The sequence below is a fragment of the Monocercomonoides exilis genome, assembly GCF_001643675.1.
Source record: "Monocercomonoides exilis strain PA203 chromosome Unknown scaffold21-1407046, whole genome shotgun sequence".
NCBI classification, from domain to species: Eukaryota; Preaxostyla; order Oxymonadida; family Polymastigidae; genus Monocercomonoides; species Monocercomonoides exilis.
In genome coordinates, this window is record NW_027150566.1 from 1193250 (window position 1) to 1220702 (window position 27453).

The following is a 27453-nucleotide window of genomic DNA, read 5'->3' on the forward strand; positions in this document are numbered from 1 at the left end:
TGAAAAATATTGAAATTGCCAAATGTGAGCAGCTGAAGTTTGTACTGTTTTAATAAAACTGAAAACATCTTCTTTTGTTGATTGGGCATCTTCGCAATCATGGTTTGGTGTGACTGGATTCATTCACCAACGAAAAGGATGAAATCTGAAATAAAGCTTTCCTTTCTTTTCAATGGACAAATGATGCGTTTGTGATTTAGGTTTTTGTGCACGGAGATAAAGAAAGAGAGCTATGATTGAATTTTGAAACAGAAATGTTTGTTGCTTTCATGCTTCTTCAAAATTGTGAAAAGAATATCTCATTCACTCTGAGTAACGTTTTGATAAGGATCAAACAAATAATGGAAGTTGACTTTCCAAACATGTGCCTCATGTGGATCAGCAATTATTCATTCAACTGAAAATTTGTGCAATGCTTCTTTGCTCAGAGTATTTGAGAGCCAGAATGATCAAATGCAGAAAGCAGAAAAAACAATCTGGAGGAAAACAAGTGTTGCAAAAGGCGAAACGATTCGTTATTGATTGAATGAAAGTGATTTTTTCCAGTTTGAATTGAAGCTCATCAGTCGGATTGTGTTCTCTGAAAAGATTGTTGGCTAATGAAATGAATGTTTGAGATTGGTTGAGAAAAATAAAGGAAGCGTGGATTTGGAAGAAGGAGAGAAAAGAAAAGAAGTGAAGAGATGGAGGAAATGAGACAGCAAATATGAAGACGGCATTTCAGAAGCGATGAAAAAATAAAAAAGGTGCTCTCATAATCGATGAACGAACAAAATTGATGCGTCGTTTCAGTTCTGTTGAAAACTGTGAGAAATGTTCTTGATGATGTATTTTTTAATGTGATGTGCAATGTGTGCTATTTTGAGAGCGCCGATGAATGAGAACTTTCAAATACGATCTCTTTTCAAATCCATCAAATGAGCAGGGAAAATTATGAGAAATCAGACCATTACTGATGGCTTTTTGAATATTTTAACGGATTTTGAAAGAAAGACCGAACATGTGTGAAAAGCACTTTTTGTGAAGATATTTGATCTTGGATTTGAATTTTATTTTCATTTTTCTTTCTTTCTTTCAGAAGATCATATGACACTTTAACTGACTGCCTTTTTGCCAACATATTTCCTTATATGCTTTGTTATTGAATCCAAAGCAGATGGAAAATGTTCAAAAATCCGTAAAAGAGGATTTGCCATTCATGATTTTCCCTTCAAAAGATGAGGATTTCTGTTCAGTGGAAGAAGATATGAAGAGAACAGCAAACATCGACCACAAACAAAGAGAAAGGAAGACGAAAAGTGCAAGTGAGAGATTTCATTATCTCTCAGAAATCCATTGGAAGCGGTTGCTTTTCTGAAGCGATTCAATGATGATAATAACAGATTTGTTCAGAACAAACAAACTATTTTGCGCCTGTTCAGCGAAAACAAATCAGCAACCAAATTCGAATGAAATAGCATAAATCCTGATTTCTGAACAGCTGTTATTACGTGTTCCATATGACAAAAAACTGAATGGAGAAATTTTGACTCTTTTACAAAACTGAATCGAAGGCTATAAATGGAATTTCCTTCTTCGCTCCATAATGAACGGTTTTTATTTTTAAACATTCAATTCCTCCTCCGCAGGAGTTTGCAGTGCAAGAGTTAAATTTGCAAAAAGAAACTAATGATGTTCCTGAGGGCAAATTGCCCATCCAAATTGCGCTTCCACTTGAAGTTTCATCAATATCAAGTCCCCCATTTTCATTTGCCTTTGATCCATTCCATTCACACCAGATAAATGTATTTATCACTTCACTTGTCAAATTTTGCCTCCCTGGTTTTGAAGGGTTGCTTTCGTTTCCAATAAATTCAGCATTTGTTGTACGATAACATCCAACAAATGATGCGTTTGTTGCCAAAAGAGATGACGATGGAGCATTGATCGATCGAACAATTCCTCCATCAAGTGCATCACAAACAGACGAAAACAAACAGCAGCTTATGATCGTGCTGCATTCTTTCACATCCTTAGAAATGCTCTGTTTTGATTTGAATGTTGAGGAAATATTGAAGAACTCCAAATTGGAAAGTGTGGCTTTTTCAATGAATTTTGAAGACAAAAATGGTGCAGAAGAAACAGTGAACGAAGAAAAGAAAGAAGAACTCACGAGCACGTTTCCCAATTTTGGAGAAATTGAAATGCACGATTTCCCCAAAATTAGTGGGGCTTGTTGAAACGAAGATGGATTCATGGAATGCAGCGTAACATTTGTTAACATTGCATCGCTGCAACTTAACTCAATTGGAGATGCAGTGATTTTTGTGCATATTCTGCATGCGCTGAGCACCATTGTGCTTTCACATTCAGCACAGAAAACTCGTCCGTTTGAACACTCTGCAAATGCCAAACTTTGAAGAATAACTGTTGAATTTGAAAACAGCAAGTATCCAAGAATCCCACTTTCGTAGAGTTTGTTTCCACTTATTTCATCTTTCAATTCGTTAGTATAACATTTTGGTTCGAAAAAAATAACTTGCCATTCTTTGACAATATTTCCCATGTTTTTCCTTTTCATTTTTACAAAATCTTGTTCGCTTGCTTCTGTTTCTTCATTTCTTCTGCCTGAATTCTCATAATTTTTTGAACATTTATTGTTTCTTCTATTTGTGAAGCAAAAATCATTGTTCTTCCTGATGCCTTCCAAAATAATTCCCTTTTCTTCTTTCTTCGTAATCTTCGTCTCATAATTCTCTTTGTTTGCAGCACCTGCGATGATGCAAAGCACACATATGCACAAAGTCAAAAAACTTGCTCCATGTGTCATTTGATTTTCTCCCAGCTAAAACTCAATTTTAAAAACGAGAAAGTGTTTGCTTCTTCGATCTTTCGTTCCGCCCATTATTGATAACTGAATTGCGTTCAAAAACAAATAATTCAATTGATCTTCAATTTTCCTTCAGATGCGGGAAAATGAGGACAATGACCATTTTGAGTGTTATTCATTAATCTCAGTTGAATCAATCCAAAAATTCATTCACAAGTTCCGTTCAAAGCCAAAGCCGAATAAAAATAAATAAAATAATATTTCGTGATGAGCTTTAGATAAAAATACTGAATGATAAGTTGACATTGATAGTCCTTTTCCAAATAATTGTCGTGCTTCGAAATAATGAATGTTCATTGATTTTTTTTTATGTTTCAATGCGTCGGCTTCAGATTTCGTGTATATTTTTATTCTCTGATATTTTTTTCGATTTTTTTTAAATAAAGCATCAGTTATGTGAAATTGTCTTTTTTGAAAGTCTGGACAGTTTTTGGTGATCTGAAATGATACAAATCTTATCGATGCTTCAGTGTTGTTCGTGAAGATAAGTGCTTTTCATTCTTCTTTCTATTTTATTTCTTGTTCCGTTCGCCTTTCTTTTCCTATTTCGATCATCAGAAAACTCTCAAATCGATTCCTTTCTTCAAGATTTCATTCAACTCTAAATTGGCTCGCGTGCTTATCTTCTTTTCCGATAAACGTGAATTTTATGCTTTCATAACGCACTTTTCCAAAACCACTATTTTTCTAGGCAGCTTTGCCTCATCAATTTTAGCCACTTTCTTCGATAATTCCTTGAAGACATTCCATTGTTATAAATTTTATAAAACATTTGAAAGTTGTAACGGTTGCATTCTCCCGCCTGAGTTGAAACAATATCCCACACAAAAAAGCATATGAATAAATGTAAATGGAGGAGAATAAATTTCAGCGGCTGCCCTTTTCTTGTATTTTTTTGCCCTTTGTTTTGAAGTTCAAGCATTTTTCGTAAAAAAGTGTCTCATTTTGAAGATTTTCCCGATTCCCACAAGCTCGCATAATGAACATCGAACTTTTCGTATTATTTCTCGGAATTCAGAACCTTTTTCATTCAGTATTCAAAACTCTGAGCTGTAATTGTATTCCATCTAATTTCGAACATTCCATTCGCATGAAGCTTGCGTTTGTCAAACAATTCAATTTTTTGAAAATGGTGAATTAGCAACTTTTGTTAAATGTTGATTTTTCCTTCAAATCACATGAAGCAGCCAAAAACAACTCAAAAAATTACAAATAATGGATAAATGAAGGATTTGACGTTCCAGTTTCTAATTGCTTTAAATGGAAAATTGAATGAAACGCATACATTTTTGTGGAATGTGTTTGATTTTAAAAAATTATAATATGTGAAAGTCAATTTTTAAATCACTTTTTTCGAAAAAATAAAACGTTTTCATTAGAAGAAAAAATGAATTTACAAAATATAACAACAGTGTAATCACTTTTTGCCTTTTTTCCCTTTTTTCCCTTTCTTTGCCTTCGGATCTTCTTTTGGTTTTGGAGCAGGTGGACTTATTGATTCTTGATATTTAAGCCAATTATATTTCTGTTCAGGAAGTAATGCTTGGATCTCTTCATAGTGAAGTGCATGAGCCCTGTGTTTAAATTTTATTGCAAAATATTTATCATGGAATTATGTGCTTGGACGCAATCAAGGAAAAAAAATCTCAAACCAGTACCAAGCAGTTTTTCCTCCGGAATCGACTCTTTCAACATTTGCACCACGCGACAAAAGTTCCTGAACAACTAAAATGAAAATGTAGGTGAAATATAGTTGCAGATAAAGAATTAAAGGAAAACTTTTCAAATTTCCTTTCATTGTTGCAATGTGAAGTGGAGTTGCGCCATTTGAATCAGCAATATCAACATCAGCACCATTGTTTAATAGAAAAAGTGTAGCCTAAAATTTTTAAAAAAATTTACAATAATTGAGGATTTTCCATTCATAATGAATAAAGTTTTATACATCGTTAAAGCCAAGTTTTATTGAAATTAATAATGGAGTATTTCCTCCTGATTCTTTATCTTCTTGAGCATTAATATCGATTCCACGTTCAAGAAAAAACTTGATCAATGCCATGCTACCTTTTTCACATGCAGCATGAAGACAGGTCATCCCATTTGTCCCTTTTTCGTTAACATCTGCTCCAAAATTAGTTATTAAATTTTCACATTCAACAAGATCTCCTTCTAGTGCAGCGCGAATTAGAAGTGTGTTGTATCGAGAAGGAATAGCTGAAGGCTCGGGCCTATCGCAAGTTGCAAGCACTTTTTCAACGATAGACATTAAAATATGGGTTTTTAATAGATTCAATTAACAATTGGGAAGAATTTTTTTGATTCATGAATTTTGTTCCACACAATCCTAACAAAGATTTTTCTCAACTTTTTTGTATTTCACTGTTTTTTTGCAAAAGAATATCAGGATTATTATTACGCGATTGCAGAATAAGTTTTGAACAAATCATTAATTTTATCTTAAATGCATGAATTTTGCCCCAATTTAATCCTTGACAAAAAATGATTGGTAAAATATAACAATTCAAAATTAAAATGTATCAAAAATTCGAAAATTTTATTGAATAATCTACAAACTAGTAACTATTTTCCTAAATTAACATGAAATAAATAATATTTTCCAAGGAAGTAGTTTTTTGTCATATATCGGATTTCTTAAACTTTTTCTTAGATAATAGCATTATTTTTTTAATTATGAGAAAAAAGATGAATAAAAGAAACTCTTTCAGAAATGTGATCAATCCCACCTTTTACAAATGTCAGAGACAGAGGGTAGATCCTTTCCTCTTTCTCTGCGTGCCTCCCAATTAAAGTCCCAGCAAAAGTGGGAAATAGAAAATGTATTTACAGTGCATGAGAGTTCGGATCCGTATGCGGAAAAATATTTTATAACCACTCCAATGCCATACACTGACTCACTAATGACTTTAAATCGGGGATATGCTCTTGTGAAGACGGATATTCGCGCAAGCTATCAGGTGCTAAGAAAGAAAAAAGTTTTATTTTCAATGTTTTTCCATTTTGGTGGAACAAGAATCCAGGTTTTCAAATCATTATCATTGTACCTTTGTACTGTAACCTATCAAAATTTTTTAGGCTCGCGCTAAAAAACTCAAGCAGGAGATTATCGGAATGGATAAAGAAGCTCCAAGGATGCTAATTGTATCTGATAGAACAACAGAAGCAATGTCTCGAAAGGAACCTGAAAAAACATCAATGAATGTAACCAAACTTTTGACGCGCTGTGGAGTTCCTGCTTCAGAAATCAAGTTATTTGTTGAACCTCACCATTGGTTGGAGTACTTTTCTGATCGTCATACGGTTGTTATTCATCAAATTTTGAAATTGTAATTTTTACAATATTATTTCTCAAAAATGTTCTTGTTCTTGTTTTTATTTATTTTCGAAGGAAACATTGGTTAAGCTAGGTCTTCGTGTTGACAAAAATAGAATACAGTTAATGACTAGAAATAATCCTTTCTTTCAATCCTTTATTGATTGGCAGTATCAGGTTTTATATCAAGAAGGGAGAATTAAAAAAAAAATTATACCTGTTATATGGTCCGAAGTGATGGAACAGCCGTGCCTCGACCACGACCGCCTACAAGGAGGTGATGCACATCCTAAGGAATATTGCTTATTGAAGCATCGGTTGCTCGAACTTCCTTCATCTATAAGCATTGGAAACAATAAATGGAGCCTTAAGCAGATTAACGAATGTCAAATCTATTGCGTGTCAGCTACAACGCGAGTGGAAACACTTTGGAACCAGATTGGTTTGTGGGTGCAGCCATCCTGCCAGCTGTATGGCCTTTGTGTGGACGAGGGATTTTTGTCAGAGAAAGCTTCTCGTGCCAATCGAAAGCATCAGAAAAACGATCAGTCTTCAACTGCCGCTTTGAAAGACGACAAAACAGCCTCACCGGAAGCGAAAGAGGGCTCGCCAAAGGACGCAAGCGCGGACTCCTCTCAGCAGGCGCCTGTGAAGCGGATACCACACACAGTGTTTATCTGCAACGAGCGCGGGGCAATGAACATATTCAACCAGCTGTGTGTGCGTGATGCCGAGAGAGGGCGCAAGTGGAAAGAGCGGGTGGTCTTCAAGGTGTCGAGCGACGATCTGTGCGGCTGCCGCATCGAGCCGGCCCTGTGGTCACACTGCATCCAGCACGCGCCTTCCACTCTGTCTTCGATCTTGGCCTCGGAATCTGATTTGGGATCTGCTTCTGGATCTGCTTCAGGCTCAGCTTCTAATTCTGATTCTGATTCTTCTTCTTCGGCATCATCGCAATCATCCACACCAACATTAACAGCATCCGCAACTGCGACTGTCTCTTCTTCCACTACTTCTCCATCCAACTCTTCTTCTTCTTCCTCTTCTTCTTCTTCCTCTTCTTCTTCCTCTTCTTCTTCTTCCTCCTCCTCCTCACCATCTTCCCCTTCTCCTTCATCTTCTCCTTCATCTTCTCCTTCAATTGCCTCTGATGCTGAGCTGAAGCGCATCCTCACTCGATATAACGGCCCCTTCCTTATTATGCCTGGTAAGTTTATTCTCTCCACAAAGGGGACAGCCTTTGTGGAGATGTGTCTGGGAGACAACTGCGACCAGCTGGCAGAGTGGAATGCGCGCGAAATAAAGAAGAAGAAGAAGCTGCAGAACGGACTACTTGCGAAGGAGGCTGGGCAGAAGCTGTCAATGAATATGAATATGAACATGAATATGACTCATTCACATCCACAATCGCATTCACATTCGCCTTTTGCTGTTTCTCCGCTGAGTCTGGTGAATGCAGATGACATGCTGGTTGGACTAAGGATACAAGAGAGAGAAGAAGCGTCAATGAATTCTGTGCCTTCTTTCAGTTCGATTGGTTCAGCTAGTCCTTTGAAGCCTATTAATTCAGCAGAGATCGAATCACAGGAGAAGAATGAGCAACCTTCTTCTTCTTCTTCTGTGAAATCAGATTCACACTCCGTTCCATCCACTTCTCATCCGCTCAACCTTCCTCTGTCATACATCATTGAGAGAGAAAAAGAAGTGCTTGAAAAGCGTCTCCAGGAATTCAACTATGGCGCAGAACATTTAATTGACGCCTCAATCATCGTGCCTTCAGATGACCAGATTTCAAAGGCGTCTGTTGCAGCTACTGCTGCTGCCACTGCTGCTGCTGCTTCATCTGCCTCTTCGTCTGCCCCTCCTCGTTCTGTCTCTTCTACCATCTCCCCTTCGCCGACTCCTCTGCAGAGCACTCAGCAGAGCCGGCTGGCAGCGCCTGTGGTTGGCTCCTCTGCTTCGCCTGCTCCTTCAAATGGAGGTGTGGCTGCTGTTACTGCTGCAAATACTGTTGCTACAAATCAAAATATGGGAATGCCGGCAAATTCTAATATGAATGTGAACATGAATGCGAATGTGAATGTTAATTCTAATACAACTGATGCTAATGTTGTTATGCTTGTTGGCATGGGTGATGCTAGTGGTGCCGCGAATGGAGTAGCAGCAAACAATGGAAGTGCAAATGTTGTGCAGGAAGATAACCACAGAGTAACATCTGAAATTGCTCCAGCTCCAATTCTGAAGCCATCCAAGTCAAATGAAGCATTGGATACAAAGTCATTCTCATCGCCTTATTCAAATATAAATTCTTCATCTTCCTCTTCTTCCTCTTCTTCTACTTCTACTTCCTCCTCCTCTTCTTCTTCCTCAAATCCATCTAATCCTGACCCTAATCCTAATGTCATCCCATCCATCACTAATGCCTCAGATGCCTGCACAACCATATTCATGCCCCGCCCAACCAATCCGATCTCTCCTTCTCTCGGCCCTCTCTACAGCCCCACCCCTCTTTCTTCTCCTCCTCCTCTCACCACTTCTGTTTTATCTTCTTCCTCTTCTTCTGCTTCCTCTTCTGCCTCTTCTGCCTCTTCTTCCTCCTCCATCCCTTGCCAATCAACCACATCTACCTCCACAAGCTCATCTAGCTCTGCTTGCCCAACAAACGCAGGCACCACAGCAACAGCAACATCAACATCAACAGCGACAGCTGCAGCCACTGCGATGGGAATACCTGCCCCTGTCTCTTCTCCTCTGACGACGCTGAATGCTCAGCTCATTTCGGTCTTTCAGCGGAAGCCGAACACGTTTTTGACTGCAGATTCGGCTTTGCGCCGTGCGCAGAAGAAGAAAGAGGCAGAAAAGTCAAAAGCAAAAGCAAAAGCGAATGCGGGGAAGGAGGAATTTGAGAGGGGAAGCAGAAATGAATATAATAACAGAAATAGAACAGGAACTGGAGAAGAGAGAGAAAATTGCACAGACTCGAAAAGAATCAAACATGATTCATCTAATTCCAATCAAACAAATCTTTCTTCTTCTTCTTCAGGTGATCTGCCTGTGTCTTCACCACTTCATCTTGTTCACCCCAGTTCATCCTCCTCCCTCGATTCACCAACAACATCTCGTGTTTTCTCTGACTCTTCAATTCATTCAACACCCAAAAATACTCTTTTGTCATCATCATCTTCTTCTTCTGATGTATTCACTTCATCTTCTGACGCCACCATCATTCCCCACCCTCTTCGATCAGAATCAAATGCTTCTTCTTCCTCTTCCTCTTCTTCTCCTCAGCCCTGCACCGACCACGAGTTTTACGCCAATCTCTATCGTTCTGTCGTCGAAGATGCAAAGTCCCTTCTCTTGCACCAGTCATATGAGCACGGCATTGTTGTGGGCGGGCCATGTGCTGGAATGAGTGTGAAGGACGCTCGCACATACACACGCAAGTACCTGTTGCCTGCACGTCCTATTTATAATTGTAATAATAATGGTAATAATAATAATAGAAGTAATAATAATAGTAATAATAACAGCCCTTCTGTTGGTGCTAATGGAGTATCAACCGATACACTGCATTCAGAAGGCAACCGTTTTGTGACTTCTTCCACTTCACCTTCTCCCTCATCTTCATCTTCGCCTTCGCCTTCTGTTTCGCCTTCTTCTTCTTCTTCTTCTTCTTCTTCTTCTTCTTCTTCCTCTTCATCTTCCTCATCCTCTTCCTCTTCCTCATCCTCATCCTCTTTTTCCTCTTCATCATCCTCCATACGTGAACCTCCTCTTATGTATTACGAGCCCTCCCGCCGCACAGTCTCTATCACTGGTGACGAGTGTGTCGTTCGCTTGTCATCTGAATGGGTGCTGAGCTATTCAGACGACGACTGGAAAGAAAAGGCAATGACATGCTTAGCGCAAATGAACTTCCCTTCACCTGATTTGAGGCTGAGGCTGAGCACATCGATATTGGCAATGAGGGACAGGCCGTTTACACACAGAATGGGGCTTGGGTGTGCGTTGAGGTTGAAACCTTCACAATATCTGGAGGAAGAGAGAAAGAGCAGAAAGGCAGGGGGAAATGAATGGAGGGATAATGAATATGAATGCGCCAATGCTAATGATGCTGTTGATGATGATGAGAAGAAGAAGAAGAAAGAGCAGAAGGATAAATCGCTTGATTCTTCTGGAGGGAAAGACAGTCAAATATCACCAAGTGCTAATGAAAGCTCTGTCAATGATTCAGATTTCTCTGCTTTTTCGTCTGATGATGACGAAGGTAACAGAAAGAATAAAAAACATATGTCTTCTCAAAATAACGGCAAGGATAATGATGACGATAATGACAGTAATAAAGATAAATGCTCTGATTCGAAGCATTCACCATCCCCTTCTTCATCCCCTTCATCCTCCTCTTCATCTCAACCCTATCCAGTGATTGAGACGCTGAGTGACTCCACAGCCTATCCAGTGCTGTACACCATCACTCATCTCTTGAACAGGGGAATCTACACAGGCAATCCTTCCATGCCTGTCTTTCGCATCTTGCCTGAACACCTCACGTTTGAAGTGTGGGACCATTTGCTGAGAGACACGCCATTACCTGAGGGTTATTACGATGGCTCGTATTACAAGAAGCAGCAGCTGGAGAACATGAAGGAGAAGAAGCTGCTGATGATGAATGGAGAAGGTGTGAGTGAAAAAAGTGGAGGAGAAGAGAATGGGAAAAAAGAAGGCGTAGAAGAAGCAGAAAATGGAAAGGGTGAAATGACAAGCAACAGCTTTGGACAAGAAACACCAGGAAAACAGGACGAAATGTATCCAGACGCAAACGATGCAGTGCATTCAGCGCTGTCTTCCTCGACACTTTCGTCTGTTTCCTCTCTTTCCTCTCCTTTCCCATCTCCAATTTCCACGTCAACATCTTCTGATCCAACCACATCATCGACATCATCATTATTCCCATCAGCTTCCTCACCGTATTCTCCATCGGCTAATGCCAGCAACGAGCCAATCGTTCTGCCTGAGCCTGTGATGGCGCTGCTGCGTGCGACAATACGATACTGGCTCCCAATGGACATGGAAGTGATGGGGGTGCATCTGGTGAATAACCACTTCCTGTACACCCTTTTCAATCACTCGCTTCTGTTTCCTCCTTCTTTCTGGCCGTGTGGAATGGCGCCTGTGGCTGAGATGACAGCCGAAGGAAAAGACACGCACGTGACATCGATGTCATACACACCACTTTCTGTGGTGTTGGAGAGGAATGGGCCAGATGCAACGAGGCTGGCGATGATGCGGGCGAGGAGAGTGAGAAAGTCGGTGGCGAGGGAGTCGTGGCTGGCAGAGAGCATGCAAAAACCGAAGGACACGAAGCAAACAGGTGGGAAGAGCAGCAATGGAGGAGGAAGGAGCAAACAAGGAAGCGACAAAAACGAACACAAGAAGGAAGAAGACGAAGATCCACACATGTCCAGTTCTTCCTCATCGTCTGGTCCATCGAAGGGCATCTCTTCTCTTCATACACCTCCAGTTCTGTCTTCTCAGGTAGGTTCATCATCATCCTACTCATCATCCTCCTTTGTAGCGAACACAGAGCAGTACAACCTGTCATTCAGCGAGGAGATTGCGAAGGAGATGAACGAGATCCTGTCGAAAGAGCTGCGATGGATGGAAGAAATCTTCCGAGTAAACCAGCGCGTGCGAGTGACGACTCTCACACAGAGCGAGTTCGATGCGATTACACAGCAGAACTTGATCACCACAGTCACAAAGCCATCGCAAGAGGTTGAAATGCAAATAGACAAGAATGTCTCAGACACATCAATGAACTCATTAAGAGCAGAAAAGTTGGATTCGCAGCAAGAGAATCTTTCAGCTAATGAGTCCGTTTCATCTTCTACTGAAACACACAAAAAGATCATGTCTATTTTCGAGCCACCGAAGGAATCGCAATCGCAATCGCAATCGAAGAAGTCGTCTACTTTCTCATCTTTGAACTTCAATTCACTCAATCCTGAGTTCTTACAAATCACTTCAAGCAATAATTCAGCATCTGATGAAGCAGTCAATTCATCTTCTTCCTCTTCATCTTCCTCTTCTTCGGATGCGCAAAGTCTGCTGTCTCCATCCGGAAGCACACCACCTCACTCGCCTGGAAGCAGCTACACTCCATCTTATCTATACAAGGATACCTCTCTCCCGGCTCTTGCTCCAAAGGCATCTGAATCAACACCTCGGCATCTGGCATCACTTCAGCTCCCGTCTAACTCTTCCTCCACTGTCCCTTCGCCAAACGTCTCCTCTCGCAAGCGCCTTATCCCAGCTCGCTCGCGCAACCAGCTCTTTTCGCAGAGGTCTCCAAGCGCTTCCTCGCGGATAATGCAAGCAGCATCCCTGGCATCCCCTTCTTCTCCTTCGGTCCTCTCCAACTTCTCGCGCACTGACTCGTCTCCTTCGATACCCTCAATGTCGACTGATTGGTCAGCACATTCTTTTTCTGACGGCGAGTTTCTGTACGACGACTACGAAGAAGAAGAAGAAGAAGATAGCGAATTGATGAATGTTGTGTCAGAGGAAGAGTTCACCGAAGACAGCGGGGCCAGTGAAGACAGCGAAGGCAGCGACAACAGCCGCTCAGACAGCAGAAGTGTTGCGTCTTTGTCTGATGCGCTTTTGAGTGAGTCGCCTTACTCGTCGCAGGAAGATGAGGACAAAGCGTCTGAGGGATATCGCAGCCGCAAGCATCCACACAGGAGCAAAGCATCATCCAGTCTGCCTCCCGAATCTGTGTTATCAACTCAAGCGCACTTAGATGCTGCTCAGGAAGGCGAGGCAAGTGGTGTGTGTGTGGCGAAGACTGCCAATGAGAGGACAGGTTCTTCGCTGTCGGTGAGCTACAAGCGGCAGCAGAGGAAGATGGAAGATGAGCTGATTGAGCAGCAGAAGATGTGGACGTCGCACATTATGAAGATTCTGCAGAACCCAGAAACGTTCGGAGAGCTGAAGCAGAGCATCCAGTTTTCAGAGAATGTGTTTGACGCGCAGATCAACTCGGCGCTGGGGACAGCAGAAAGATGCTACGACGAGAACAAAGAAGAAGAGGTGGTGGAGCTGATGCTGGGGCAGCTGCGGCGCTGGCGGGACGGCTATTTGAGGAGGTGCGAGGTGATTGAGAGGGAGATGAGGAGGATAGCTGTTGAGGTCATCATCACTGAGTGGAAGGTGTGGAATCAGCAGCAGCAACAGGCAGATACAGCAGGTATGCCTGGCGAATCTGCTGCTCGTTCACTGCAGTCGCTTTCTCCCAGCCAAAAGGAATACCAAGCTACCACTTCACATTCGGCAACCGATTCAACTTCTGCTTCTTATCGGTATTCTTCTTATGCCTCTTCATTTTCTCCTTTTTCATCAACTAAGTCAAATAAAGATTCGTCTGAAACGCTTGAACTGATTAATGCGTTGATGTTTACTTTATCTCCACATCGTCACTTCCATCGTACACACCAAGAAAACTCTTCTTCCTCAAGCACTTCAATGGAATCTAGGCGTTCTCCGCTTACTCTTTTCTATGCTTCTTCTCCAGCAGATTCTCCATCTATCCGCCTTCCTTCCTGTTTGATTCGTCATCGCTCGTCCAAAGTCAAACTCACTTCACGCCCAAGCACAGAGTCCACTTCACCTCCTGTTTGCACGACTATCAATTCAACTGGCCTGCATTCATCGGAATCTCCCAACGGCTCTCTCTTCCACTCTTCCATTGCACAGTCCCCATCTCGTTTCCCTGTTGTGATGCAGAAGGTGTCTATGCAGATGCCTGAAGAACTCAATTCCTCCATCAAAAAGATGCTGCATGTGCTCAACCGGAGGCTTTTACGGAGGTACAGCTATGTGCTGAGTGTAGCGCTGAGCCCCATCTGCCCTCATTTCTGTGAGCATGTGTATTCCACCATTCTTCGCAGAAGAGGATCTGTTCGTACAACGAAGTGGCCAACAAACGCAGGACAGTTTGAAGATGTGCTGAGTAAAGACGATGCGTTGATGAGGACAGTTGAGGATATCAAAGAGAAACTGAGGAAGAGGGAAGCTGCATTGGGTGGAAGGAAAGGGAAGAAGGAGGCAAAAGTTAAAAGCAATGTGTCATCAAATGGTGGATTGAATTCTGAAAACAATGGAATTGAAAGTGCAGATTCTCAATGGGATAACACTCTTGTTCCGTCTAATCCAATGAATATCAATCCACCTTCGACTACATCAATCACTGTGGTTGTGTATGTGAGGGAATCGATGACAAGCGAAGAGAAAGAAATTCTCTCTGTGCTGGAGACAGTGTGGGCGGAGCATCCGTCTGCGGACGAGTGCGAGAAAGAAATGCGATACAGAATGCGAAGTTTGATTCCTGGATTGGTGGAGAAGAGAAAGGAAAGAGGAGCAAATGTGATTCAAGCAATGAAGGAGATGATGGAACAGGAGGAAAATAAGAGAAAGTTGGAAATGGAGAAAAACAAAGAAAATGCCAACGAGGAAATGCAAGCAGCATTGCAGAGACAAAACATGATATCACAGACAGAGAAATCGAATAGTCTTTTTGTTGTTTATTCAAAGCCTAGTGTATCTTTCAGCACACATTCAGATTTGGTGAATCCTTCTCCTGTGAGTCTTCCCCCGAACTCTTCTTCTTCTTCTTCTTCTTCTATCTCTTCCCAGTTAGGTATTCCTCCTCCTTCTTCGTCTTCAATTCCTATCACATCAGCCTCTAATCTGCTTCCCTCTGACCAAACAATCCAGCAGACCAGCCAAGCAGAAGAAGCGATTGAAGAAGTTGCTCATACAAAAACGGAAGATGAGAAAAGGGAAGAAGAGAATCTGTTCCGCGAGGTGATGCAGTTTGTGCGATGGGTGCTGTCGAACGATGGGCAGATTCTGATGGATGTGATGGAGCGTGGGAATTGGCAGAAGGAGGAAGGAAACACCATCGCAGATCATAAGCAACTGATTATGGGAAGCTGCAGAGAATGTATCATGTGCAGATGCAGGAAAAGGGAGTGGCTGAAGGAACAGTTTCAGAAAAGAGAGACGTTGCGCCTAGAAGTTGAAAAAGAGGAGAGCGAAATGGAACAGAAAAGCGCAGAAAACAAAGGAAATTTGGAAGAGTCAGCTGCAGAGAATGGAGCATCAGATGATTCTAGCCGTGTGAAAAAAGAGAAACAAAGAAAAGTTAAGAGGCTTATGAAGAAGATTGCGTATATCGATGGATTAAGGAGTGCTGGAGGCGCTTGGTGCGATACTTGCTGTGTTTCCCACCTATTTGTTCTGAACGACTCTATCACACTTCCCATTTGGCTGCAAACGAAGACAAAGATGAATTTGCTTCAACAGGAAACTCTGCGACCTCACCATCGTTTTGTTTCTGTCATAGAATGCACACCAGAAGAGATTTCACTCTTAACTGATTTGGAGGCACATTCACTTAGCAAGGCAGTATAAACATGACTGCTTCGTTGCTTATTCACATTTTAACTCATTTCACAGCATTCACTTCAATTTGAACATTCTAAAAATTAGTAACTTTCAATTGTTTGCGAGTCTAATGTTAACTAATTGCATTTCACCAAATTATCGATTTTTTATGTTTTGTCATTTTTTCAATTGCACCTATCAACACAAAAACAATTCAAAATGAGAACTTTTGAAATCTAATTAATTATTTTTGTATTCAAAAAGAAAAAATTTTTTCTTACAAAATATTAATTTTTGCAAACGAAATAATGGGGAAGATAATTGGGTGATAACTTCAAAATCATAACTAGTTGGTAGATAACCCTTGTAAATTATTATTGATAGAAAACAGTTATTAAAAAAAGAAATAATGAAATGTTCAATGTGAATATATGAAAAAACTTAATCGAAAGTGAAAATTCTGCACTTCGAGTAATCAATCAAGTGGGTTTTGTTGATGGAAGCTTCGCAACCTTCAACAGGAGATGCTTCACTGAGGCATTTCAGGACAATTTCAAGATTTAAGGGCCAAATGCCAGAATCTCTGAAAGATGCTACGATGGTAGATGGTTTTAATGCTTCTGATAATGCTTCCTTAAATTTTATTGACGAAGTTGGATCTGTTTGATGATGCATTGCTTCCCACAAAGTCTGTTTCAGCAGTGTAAATAATTTTCTTTATGTTTGCATTGACATATTTATCTAATGGCTGGACGATGTGCCACGTGTGCGAAGGAGGAAATACAATATCGATCCTATTTTCCTTTGCCAGTAACAGAACATCTTTGTTCGTGTGGGTTGTGGCACCATCCACATGCAGGCATGCAGGAAAGTTAGATAATCCCATTTGTTTTCTTCTTCTTTCAATAGAATCAACAACAACATATTTGAATAGATCAAAGAATAAAGAAGAATCCATTCATTTCTTTGTGGTGGCAGTAAAAACAAAGTTGTTGGAGTTGGCCTGTGCATATTCCTGAGGAAAAAAGGTAGAATGGCTGATCACAGAAGTCTTGCAATGCTCCCCGTCAGCAGAAATAAGGAAAAGCAAAGAAATTGATGGAGGAAGAGGTGCTTCTTGAGAAATTGGGCTGGGACAATCCGGCAGTGTAACTATCTTCGTTGATTCAGTTGTGTCTCTTTTCATATAAGTTTCATCCAGATTAAATATTAATTGTGGAATATATTTCTTCTTCTTATATAATTCTTCCAAATGTCAAAATTTTTTTGAAAAGTTCCTTTTGTTTAATTTTCAAATAAAGAAAAAATTATATATTACGATCAAATTTCTATTCCCACTCACCAAATTTTGCTGTTATGAAAATAAAACCTTGACAATGTTATTATTTTTATTTTTTTGAAATTTCATGATTGGGAACAGAAATTTGATCGAAATATGAAGATTTCATTTTATTTGAACATTGAACAAAAGGAACTTTTCAAAAAATTTTTGACAAATCTTTAAAAAAAGGACGCAAAATGAGCCTTGTTGAGTGTTCGATTCTATTTATTGGAAGTTTTGTGGGCTTTTTTAATGAAGATCCTTTAATGTTGGAAATAAAAGAATAACCCCACTTTTTATTCACAGCCTTTTTATTAACGCTTTCGTTCTTTTTTGAAGAAGAAATGAAACTAGCCTATTTATAATTAAAAAAAAATTAAATAATTGAAATAACAAAATTCAAACTGTATTTGTGCATTGCTTTGCAGTTGTTCCTTTAAGATGGTGTAAATCATTTTTTATTTGCATTGATATTCCATCGCGATACTTTTTTCTGATTTTCCAGGGTCTTCCATTTATTCCGACGTCTCTATGTTCATTTTTCGCCTTAACAGCTCTGTAGTACGCACTCTTCGAAATCAATCCTGCCTTGAATACATCTGATGCTCTGAAACCTTCTTTTTCAATTATTTTCAGGATTCTTAGCTGCCTTGTTGAATACTTTCTATATTCAGACGAAGAAAGAAAACATATAAATCTGCGAAGGTTAAATTTCTCTCGTTGTTTTTTCATAACAACACATTAAGGGTGTGATCATAAAGAAAATTTCCCGGGTTGTCTACTTTTTCCCGGGTTATCAACCAACTAACTGTTTTTAGAAAGCCTGGATTTTTTCCGAGTTCAAAGTTATTCTAAATAGAGTTTTCCACGAAATGTTTTATTCATTCAAATAATTAGGGCCAGTAATTTATCGGTGCCCAAAAAATTAATCGGTACCTTAATTTTCTGGCTCTCCAGAGCACTTTTAGAAAAAATGAAATACATTGAGTAAAAAACCCGTTACAAAGTGAAAAACCCAGTTTTTTTATTTAGCAACCGCATCTTCAATTTCTTTCAATTTTTATTCAAGTGATATGTTTTTTTATAATGCTGAAAGTGATTATTAATAATCGTTAATAAAAAAGAAAAATTTAACTTAGCATACAAAGACAATTATCATGATTTTTCAACGAATCAAAAATTATCATGTGAAATAACGTTTCTCAAATTTCTATAGTTATAGAAGCCATATCTTTGATATATGAAAATTGTTATGAACTTGGCTAAAGTAATTTACTGCCCAACGCTCAGTCTTTTCCAACTATTGTTTATTCTGATATATGGGGGAAATATGGACTTTCAAGCTTTATATGCACAAAGCATGAAAAAATAGTTTCACTTATTTAATTATTAAACTTAGCCAGATTTCAAAATAAATATGATTTTCATATCTGTAAACAAACATCATTGATGTGATCACAAAATGTTTTGTGACCTCACATGTATTTCAATAATTAAACCCATTTTTTTCAAATTTTTTGATCACAAAAAGTTCATCTAAGATGCATAATTTATATTTGATACTGCCTGAAGTCAAATATTTTGTCCCATATATGTATGAATTATGAAGGATAAATAAAACAATTATTAAATAGCATTCAATCCAAAATTAACAATTTATAAAAAGTCATATATGTAAATATCATTCAAAAAAGAAGAAGAAAATTTTTGAATAAATAAGTATTTCCCAAACTTGTTAATGCTTACATCTTTTCGTTATCATCGTGTTGTATTTTGAATTTTTTGCTTCTTGACGGACAAGTTTCTTTTTTGCTTTCATTTTGCTTATCAATCCACCTTTCTTTTAATATAGCTTCATCGTCTTCATAAGTGCAGTCATCGTCGATTTTTTTCTTTCTTATTCGAGGGATTCTTTTTGATACTGATTTGTTTCTTGAAGGATGATCACGATCTTCGTCTGAGAAATTATCATCATCTGTCTTCATGTATTCATCCCCACAGTGCTTTTCTTCAATTTTCATTTCATTTTGAACCTTTTTTTGTTGATTTAACTTTGCGCTTTGGGGAAAAAGAACCAAACAATTCCTTATTAACTTCATCTGAAGAAATTGCTGAAGAAGATTTTGACGGTGATCCACTTATTTTTGATAGAACTTGCGAAGCTGCCAGTGACCAGATTCCTGTATTCAGAAAAGCAGTTTTAATTACAGATGGAGTGGTCGCTGCAGCGATGGCCTCTGGAAAGACCTCAGCAAGTGCCTTTCTATATGAAGAAGATGAACCATCGATTGGAACTTTGAAATTATTGTATAATGTTCTTTTCAATCTGGCAAATATCACATTGTCACAGGGCTGGAGGAGATGGGTCATGTTAGGCGGAAATGTTTTTGTGAAGACTCCGTTATTTTCAGCTTCCATAATGACTTCTGAACATGTATGGGTCGAATGGTTGTCAAGAAGAAGAAGAGCCTTTTTCGAAGATGTTGTATTTTTTGATGTGTGAGAGGAATCCAATTTTGAAGCATGATGATTTTTAAAATTTCAGTGGTAATCCATCCTGAAGGTACAGGAATATTATTTATATTAAAAAATTTCAACAAGAAAACTCTTCAGGCATTTTATTCTTAGGATAAAAAAAATGAGGAAGGCAGGAACCATCAGAACATACGCAAACGCAAAGAGTTGAGTTGGCAGTTTTTCGAGGTTCTGGAGGAAAAGAAGGGATCTTTCCTTTCAAACAGATCACTAACTTTGACGAACTTTCTCCAATTTTCACGGAAGATTCGTCAAAATTAAAAATATTGGAAACTTCGATATTGTTTCCTTCTACGATTTCTTTCACTTCTTTAAACCAATTCGTCACATTTTCAGGGCTCTGTGACCGAATTTTTGCAATTTCAAGCGGTCTTGCTAGGGCTGCCTTTAATATGAAGCTTCTTTGAACTAAATAATAAGATAATTTCGGATGGAGTTTCTCGTTTTCTTCTTCATTTGTTGATTCTGCGTCCAATGTTTAAATTGCCTATTGCAAAAAAGATAAAAAATAATCATATAAAAAAATGAAAACCATTTCCTGTGTGTGCTTCATTCGAACAACAACTCCTTCTGATAATAAAGACAAAACCTGATTTTCAATTTTTTCCAGTTGCTCAAAATTTTTAAGAGATGGTCTTCCTTTCTTTCCAACTATACCTCTGTGACATGACAAGAGAAAATTGAAAAAATGACAAAATGACTGACAAGATATTTATGACTTGTCAAAAATTGTGATTAATTGCGATTTCTCAACTCTTTCTTGCTGCAACAATTAATTAGAAAATCTTCGATTAACAATTCTCATTATTTTGAAAAAATCTATTTTTCAATTTTGATGATCAGGTTCCCAATATTTATTTTATTTGACACGAAATGTGAGTTGAGGAATATTTTTGTCACAATTTGTCATTGACCTTCAATGACAAAAGGAGTATAGATTGAAATTTCAGATGCAGTCAACGAATATTTTCCAAAGTGCTTTATAAAGTCTAAAGAAGTTTCCTTTGTTGTTTGTTTTATTTTATTTTATTGTAACAAATTTTATTATTTATTTATTTATTTATTTATTTATTGTTTTGTTTTGTTTTGTTTTGTTTTGTTTTGTTTTGTTTTGTTTTGTTTTGTTTTGTTTTGTTTTGTTTTGTTTTGTTTTGTTTTGTTTTGTTTTGTTTTGTTTTGTTTTTTGGAGACAGACAAATGATTATTTAACTTTTAATGTCACAGATTGATATTTCTCATTACAATGAGTAAAAAACCCGGGACATGGTAAAAAACCCGGACTTTTAAAAAAAAGAACTTTTTTCTTTCATTGAAACATTAGCTTGTTCAAACAAAATTTTGACCAATGAAACATTTGAAGTTGGAATGTTAAAACTATTCAAAATATACAATGTATTTCTTCTCTTCAAGTGTGGTTCACTTGATAGAATGATTGATTAATATTCTTTTTTTGTTGTTGAAAATTCAAGATAAAATTTAGCAAATATCTAGAAAAAAAAATTATCATTCCATCACTTGGACTGCCTTTTGTTTGTTTGATTGTATAGCCTTTCAAACAATATTTTTTCCATTTTGATCCTTCCCTTTTTTGTGATGGAAAAGAAATCCATTTCTTCAGAAGAACTTCAAAGGATTGCTGCTACAAGAGAATTCCGCACAATCCATTCCAGATCGAGGAAAATTTTTGAAATCAAGAAAACATATCCATTGACAGTGAACGTTGCTGTCAAAGCGAAAGCAATAACAAGGCAGGCTTGGTACAGTGGCAAAACAGCTGAAAAGGAAAACGGAGATGTTGGAAAAGAAGGAAGACCATCTCTTATAAATTCTGAAAAACTGGAAAAATTGAGAATCAGGTTTTGTCTTTATTATCAGAAGGAGTTGTAGTTCGAATGAAGCACACACAGGAAATGGTTTTCGTTTTTTTTTATGTAAATTTTTTTATCTTTGTTTTTTTAGGCAATTAACATTTTAAATACGGAATCAACAAATGAAGAAGAAAACGAGAAACTCCATCCGAAATTATCTTATTATTTAGTTCAAAGAAGCTTCATATTAAAGGCAGCCCTAGCAAGACCGCTTGAAATTGCAAAAATTCGGTCACAGAGCCCTGAAAGTGTGACGAATTGGTTTGAAGAAGTGAAAGAAATCGTAGAAGGAAACAATATCGAAGTTTCCAATATTTTTAATTTCGATGAATCTTCTGTTCAAATCGGAGAAAGTTCGTCAAAGTTGGTCATCTGTTTGAAGGACCAAATCCCTCCTTCTCCTCCTGAGCCTCGAAAATCTTCAAACGCGACTTTATGTATTTGCGTGTGCTCAGATGGTTCTCATCTTCCTCATTTTTTGCTTTTTCCAAAGAAGAAAATACCAGAAGAATTTTCTAATTTAAAATTTTTTGATATTAACTATATTCCTGCACCTTCAGGATGGATTACCACTGAAATTTATAAAATCATCATGCTTCAAAATTGGATTCCTCTCATTCATCAAAAAATCCAATCGACATCTTCGAAAAAGGCTCTCCTTCTTCTTGATAACCATTCGACCCATACATGCTCAGATGTCATTCGTGAAGCAGAAAAAAGCGGAATCTTCATCAAAAAGTTCCCTCCTAACATGACACATATCCTACAACCATGCGATAACGTAATTTTCGCCAGATTGAAAAGAACGTTAAACAATAATTACAAAGTCCCTTCGGATGATTCATCTTCGTCTTACAGAAAGGCACTTGCTGAGGTTTTACCAGACGCAATCTCCGCAGCAACCACTCCTTCAGTAATTAAAACTGCTTTTCTGAATACAGGAATCTGGTCACTGGCAGCTTCGCAAGTTCTATCAAAAATAAGTGGATCACCGTCAAAATCTTCTTCCATAACTTCTTCAGATGAAGCAAAAAAGGAACTATTTGATTCTTTCTCACCAAAACGGAAAATCAAATCATCAAGAAAGTATAAAATGGATATTAAAATCGATGAAAAACATAGCATTGATGGATGCACACAAACGCAAGATAATTTATTCAATGACGAAGATCACCGTACCAATTCTGATAGTAGCAATTTTACCAAAAGAATCATCAGAACAAGAAAGAAAAAAATTGACAGCGACTTTATATATGAAGATGACGAAGATTATGAAAAAGATGAATGGAAAAGTGAGCATAAGGAAAGCGCAGAAGACACAACTCAATTTGAAAGCAAAAAATTTAAAATACAGCATGATGATAACGAATAGATGGAAATATTAATTAGTTTGTTTAATAATTCTTTTTGTTGAAAATCATATCCAATTTTTTGCCCAACTTTTTAATATTTAGCTTGAAATTAATTGTTTGTCTTGTATTGAATGTTTGATGTAATAATTTCTGTTATTCTTATTCACTGAATTCAGAAAAGACAAAGGATGGAATAAACCGAGCATCGGATTGGAAGAAACTTCCGTTGCGTCTGTATCAACTTTCATTTTATTTAAAAAAATATCACATCAACAATTTTGACAATTTGAGAAATACCATTTCACATTAACATCTATGAATTCGTTGAAATAATACAAAAATTGTATTTTTATGCAATTCTCAATTCAAAAAATCTCAAAATATTTATTAATTACTGAATAAAACATAAAACATATCGGTCAATTGAACATATTTGAATGAAACAAAATGCAGTTGCAATATTCAAAAAGTCCGGGTTTTTTACCATGTCCCGGGTTTTTTACTCATTGTATCAATTTTATTCTTTTTTTTTTTCAAATGCTCATTTTTCTCGAAAAGTCTTGATATTCTTTGAAAAAACACTTTCATCAAATTTTCAAATCATTTTTCTTGTTTTCTCAAGTGAATGAGTGTTCAGCACAAAAAATAAATAAAAGAAAATATAAAAAGGTGAAGTGAATCTTGTTGCAGATAAATTACGGATACACAAAATAATCTGTATAATTCCGAATCAAATGAAAATAGCCAAATAAACCTTCACAAATATAATGACACAACCTAATGATGCAATCTTCGTATCCTTCTTCTTCCATCTTGTCAAACATTTTCCTTTTCAGCTCTTTCCTTCCTTCTTCCTTTCTTTTCATTTCTTCCATTTCATTATCATCTTCTTCCATTTTCTTTCTTTCTCCTCCTCCTCTTATTTCATTTCATGTTTCTTCTTTTCTTTTTTCAATCTTTCCAAAACATTCGCAAAAAATTTCACACATTCTTGTGTCACTTCTTCGTTCATCGTTGTTCTCTGAATCTCCTCCATAATCGCATCAATTGCTCCTTCTTTCATCAGTTCTTCATCTTTCACATTTCTATTTTCTAATGTTTTCTTAAAGATATTAACGCATTCCTTTCTAATTTCTATGTGGTTATCTTTTGATGCTCGATACATCTGAACAATGCTATCAATAAGCTCATCTAATTCCTCATTCCACAATGTGCAATCCTCTAAGAAATAATCAATATCAAAGAGCCATCTATCGATAACAAGCACTTCATTCACTTCCCTTTCTCCTTTTCCCACTTTTTTTCTCGTCCAATCAACTCTTCGCATCAGTTCATCCAATTCGCTTGCTGCTTCTCTCGCGAAATGTTGCTCATTCACAATCATTCCTTCCATGCTTCTTTCATTGTTCAATCTGTCTGTCAAAAAACGCCAAGCGGACTGATATGCAAGCCACGTAAGATTATGATGCTCTTGATGATACAGGATGATTTCTTTAATCTCATTGAAATACAATTCTTTATCCGTTTTCTTCGAAAAAAAAGACTATGTGATTTAAGAACATCAAAAATGGAGATTGAAATGTTCATACAACAAATTGTTTAATGTCGCTCAAAGCCAGCAAAGCTATTTCAACTTCCTTCTGAGTTTCCTCATTTTCCTCTTTCTTCGATGCAACTTTCAGAAGGTAAGGAATACAGATTGAGAGCAATTCTGATGGGAAATACAAGCTCAAAGAAGCGTAGCATTCGCAAAGATCTACCAGTAGCTTTTCGTTCTTTTCTTCATTTTTCTTCTCATTTTCTTCACCAATCATCTCTTCAATTCTTTTGCTCAAAGAAGAATTAAAAAAGCTTCTTGTGAAAATTCTTCCCAAAACATTGCAATATCCGATATGCCTCAGCAACAAAACGGTATTTTCCAAAGTCAATTTCTTTTCTTCAATCATTTTTAGAATTTTGTTGAATATTTCATTTTTGAAAACAAAACACAACTCAAAATTATTCATTTCATCGATAAATTCTTTCATTTCATCAATTTTCTGTTTCTGTTCGGCTTCAGTGAATTGTTCCAACTGAGAAAGTTTCTCTTATTAAAGTGCAAAATCAAAAGAGAAAAAATAAACATTTATTTATTTAACTTTTCGTTTCTTTTAAAAATTTGCAAACCGAGAAATGTTTGTTTCGATGAAGGTGACTGCAAAATCGTAAAATTATTTAAAACAAATAATAAATTCATTTTCGAAATATTCATAGTGCAATATAATCAAGAAATTAACAACACCAAATCAAAATTTTTTAAATAACATAGGATTCAAAACCTCGTTTGCCGTCATGATTTTTGCCTCAAAATAAGCAAATCAAAAAGAAGAAAAACAGATTATCAAATAAAACAAGTAAATAAGGGTTAACAAACCATAATTTTATAAGTGAAGATTTTTGATTGATGATATGCTGCGGATTGAGCAAATTTGAGCGTTTGTACGTAAGGCTACAGATGCAACCATGCAAGTTATGACACTTCAAAAGTTCAATAATTTTGCTTCCAGATGGAGGAGCGAGTGGCTGTTTTCCAATATTGCTTGCGAAAAGGAAATTGATGAGGGAAATTGCTTGAAATTTGAACTTAGCTGTATATTGCAAAATATATGATACAACATTGAGTGCAATATTTTGAATGAAAAATAACTCAAGCGAGATGCAGAAAAAAAGAGAGGAGAATATCAGAAAGATTGAATTGAACCTCTTGTTCATTTCGAGGGAAATTCAGTGCACTCGGCATACCTTTTGCGCAGGATTTGTTATGCGTGATTATTTGGTGGAAGATTTTCTTTGTGGAAAAGGAAAGGAAATTGGGGGTTGGACAATGGAGGAAACGAGTTGAGCAAAACACTCAGTAGGCCTCAACAACAATCTCATTTGCATTTTGCACTAAGCATGCTGGTATGCTGTCAGCAAAGACATGGTGTTGAATAAGTCATTGAAAAGGAGTTGATTTCTTGTTTATTTGGAGAATATTAATTTTCACTTGCATCATTATCGGTTTCATAAAGGATTTTCTGCTTTCGATGACGTTCTGCATTAGTCATTTATTGCCCAGTTGTCTGTTGTTTTATGTGGTGTGGGCAATTTTTGAGAACAAGAAAGCCAGCTGGATCGATAATTACCAATCCATTGGAGATGGGAAAGTATTTCAAGGCCAAAAAGATGGTTTGACATTTTTTATTTTGTTCATTTTTCTTTAATGGTGTTCTTTGAATAAATACAGATTAGTCGCGAACAGGAATGACACAGAAAGAAATCTTCTTTTCATTTCGCAAAAGAACCAGAAGTTTTGAGATTATTCATGTGCGGATTGCATTCAACGATGTCATTCGTGTCTTCTGCCATATGTCTTGTATGATGTATAACCAGACAATGCTTAAGATGAGCTTGATAGAGAGAAAAAGAAGTTTGTTTGGCTCATTTGTTGAGGGTATTTGGCAAAAGCAGCTCCTTCGTTAAAGATGATGATCTGGGTGAGCATTCACATTCAGGGCACATTCAATTTTTTTTATTTTTTCTCTTTCACAACATGACTTGGAAAAGCTTATATCTTCCCTTCTTCTTCACCTTCCTTATCTTTCTCAACAGTCTCAATTCAATAAAGGATGTTCATCGCCAGAATCGATTCATCAATCACATAATCAAAAAATTCTTTATTTTCTTCTCCTCGCCTTTGAAATTATTGCCATTGAAGTCAAGTTCTTCAATCATCAACGTCTTCTTCTATTTCGAATTCTTTTTTGCTAATATCCTCATTATGCATTAGGTTCGTTTGAATAACAAATATCACTGGACAAACACAGTTATCCTTTTTCTGAGGGAAAAGCTGTTCAACCACGCAAAGGCAGTCGATGATTTGTGGACTTCCTTCTTCATCTGTTTGTATCTCTCTCCCTTTCACCAATTTTGTGATTATGATTGTTTATTTTATCTGAAATCAACTCATCGAATGTAATGTTTTTGTCAATCGACATAACGCAAGTTATTTTCAACATCTTTATAAAAAGGATTGCATTCGTTTCACAATTCTCAATTGCTCCACATTCATAGCCCTAATCATCTTTTGATTCTTCTTCCTCTTCTTCCTCTTCTTCACCTTCTTCACCTTCTTCACCTTCTTCACCTTCTTCCTCTTCTTCATCTTCTTCCTCTTCCTCTTTCTTCCTTTTTCTTTCTTCTTCTTCCCTCTTCCTTTGCTCTTCCTCTTCTTTCTTTTTCTTCTCTTCTCTTTCTCTTTTCTTTCTCTCTTTCTCTTCTTCCTTCAATCGCTTTTTTTCCGCCTCTTCTTCCACTTCTTCTTCCTTCACTTCTTCTTCTTCCACTTCTTCTTCTTCTTCTTCTTCTTCTTCCACTTCTTCTTCCTCTCTTTCCCCTTCTCGTTCTTCTTCTTCTTCTTCTTTTTCAAATAATTCAAAAAATTAAAAAAATCACCAAAAATAAATTCCCCCCTTCGGAGCCATTCCATTTTTTAAAGAGATAATTGCGCAACTCGGTTGAAAACAGACATGTCAATCAAAATGATATAAAACATGTCAAATTCTTCTTCTTTATTATCATCCATCTCAAATTCACCTTCGTTCATTTCAAATTCTTCTTCTCCTTCCATTTCATTTTCTCCTCTTCTTCTTTCTCTTCCTCTTCCTCTTTTTCCTTTATCTTCTGCTATTTCTTCCATCTTCTCTTCTTCT

At 37.4% G+C, this 27453-nt stretch overlaps 4 protein-coding genes across 4 annotated transcripts; 1 reads left to right on the forward strand and 3 right to left on the reverse strand.

Annotated features, from left to right (window-relative positions):
* Positions 1-4118: 4118 nt before the first annotated feature.
* MONOS_1712 (putative Ankyrin repeats (3 copies)) lies at positions 4119-5140 on the reverse strand. Its single transcript, XM_067870009.1, has 4 exons — positions 4815-5140; positions 4649-4748; positions 4522-4594; positions 4119-4443 (listed from the first exon to the last, which is right to left on the reverse strand). Exons 1-4 carry the CDS (start codon positions 5133-5135, stop codon positions 4287-4289), a joined length of 651 nt encoding a protein of 216 aa, XP_067727943.1. The 5' UTR covers positions 5136-5140; the 3' UTR covers positions 4119-4286.
* Positions 5141-5618: 478 nt separating this feature from the next.
* Positions 5619-15887, forward strand: MONOS_1713 (putative Leucyl-tRNA synthetase). Its single transcript, XM_067870020.1, has 3 exons — positions 5619-5907; positions 5963-6187; positions 6276-15887. Exons 1-3 carry the CDS (start codon positions 5623-5625, stop codon positions 15672-15674), a joined length of 9909 nt encoding a protein of 3302 aa, XP_067727944.1. The 5' UTR covers positions 5619-5622; the 3' UTR covers positions 15675-15887.
* A 7428-nt stretch (positions 15888-23315) lies between these two features.
* Positions 23316-24537, reverse strand: MONOS_1714 (uncharacterized protein; the record flags this gene model as incomplete). The annotated part of the gene is made up of 2 exons (XM_067870031.1): positions 23316-24251; positions 24313-24537. The coding sequence occupies 2 exons, from the start codon at positions 24535-24537 to the stop codon at positions 23643-23645; spliced, it is 834 nt and encodes a 277-aa protein (XP_067727945.1). The 3' UTR covers positions 23316-23642.
* Positions 24538-26817: 2280 nt separating this feature from the next.
* On the reverse strand, positions 26818-27440 carry MONOS_1715 (uncharacterized protein; the record flags this gene model as incomplete). The annotated part of the gene is made up of 2 exons (XM_067870042.1): positions 26818-27161; positions 27338-27440. The coding sequence occupies 2 exons, from the start codon at positions 27438-27440 to the stop codon at positions 26818-26820; spliced, it is 447 nt and encodes a 148-aa protein (XP_067727946.1).
* Positions 27441-27453: the final 13 nt, after the last annotated feature.

Coding starts and splice junctions, on each gene's coding strand:
- MONOS_1712 (XM_067870009.1), bottom strand. CDS start 5,135: ATGTCTATCGTTGAAAAAGTGCTTGCAACTTGCGATAGGCCCGAGCCT. Junction 4,749..4,814: donor TAAAACTTGGCTTTAACGAT/GTATAAAACTTT, acceptor TAAAAATTTTAG/GCTACACTTTTTCTATTAAA. Junction 4,444..4,521: donor GGAAAAACTGCTTGGTACTG/GTTTGAGATTTT, acceptor ATTTAAACACAG/GGCTCATGCACTTCACTATG.
- MONOS_1713 (XM_067870020.1), top strand. CDS start 5,623: ATGTCAGAGACAGAGGGTAGATCCTTTCCTCTTTCTCTGCGTGCCTCC. Junction 5,908..5,962: donor TTGGTGGAACAAGAATCCAG/GTTTTCAAATCA, acceptor AAAATTTTTTAG/GCTCGCGCTAAAAAACTCAA. Junction 6,188..6,275: donor ACTTTTCTGATCGTCATACG/GTTGTTATTCAT, acceptor TTATTTTCGAAG/GAAACATTGGTTAAGCTAGG.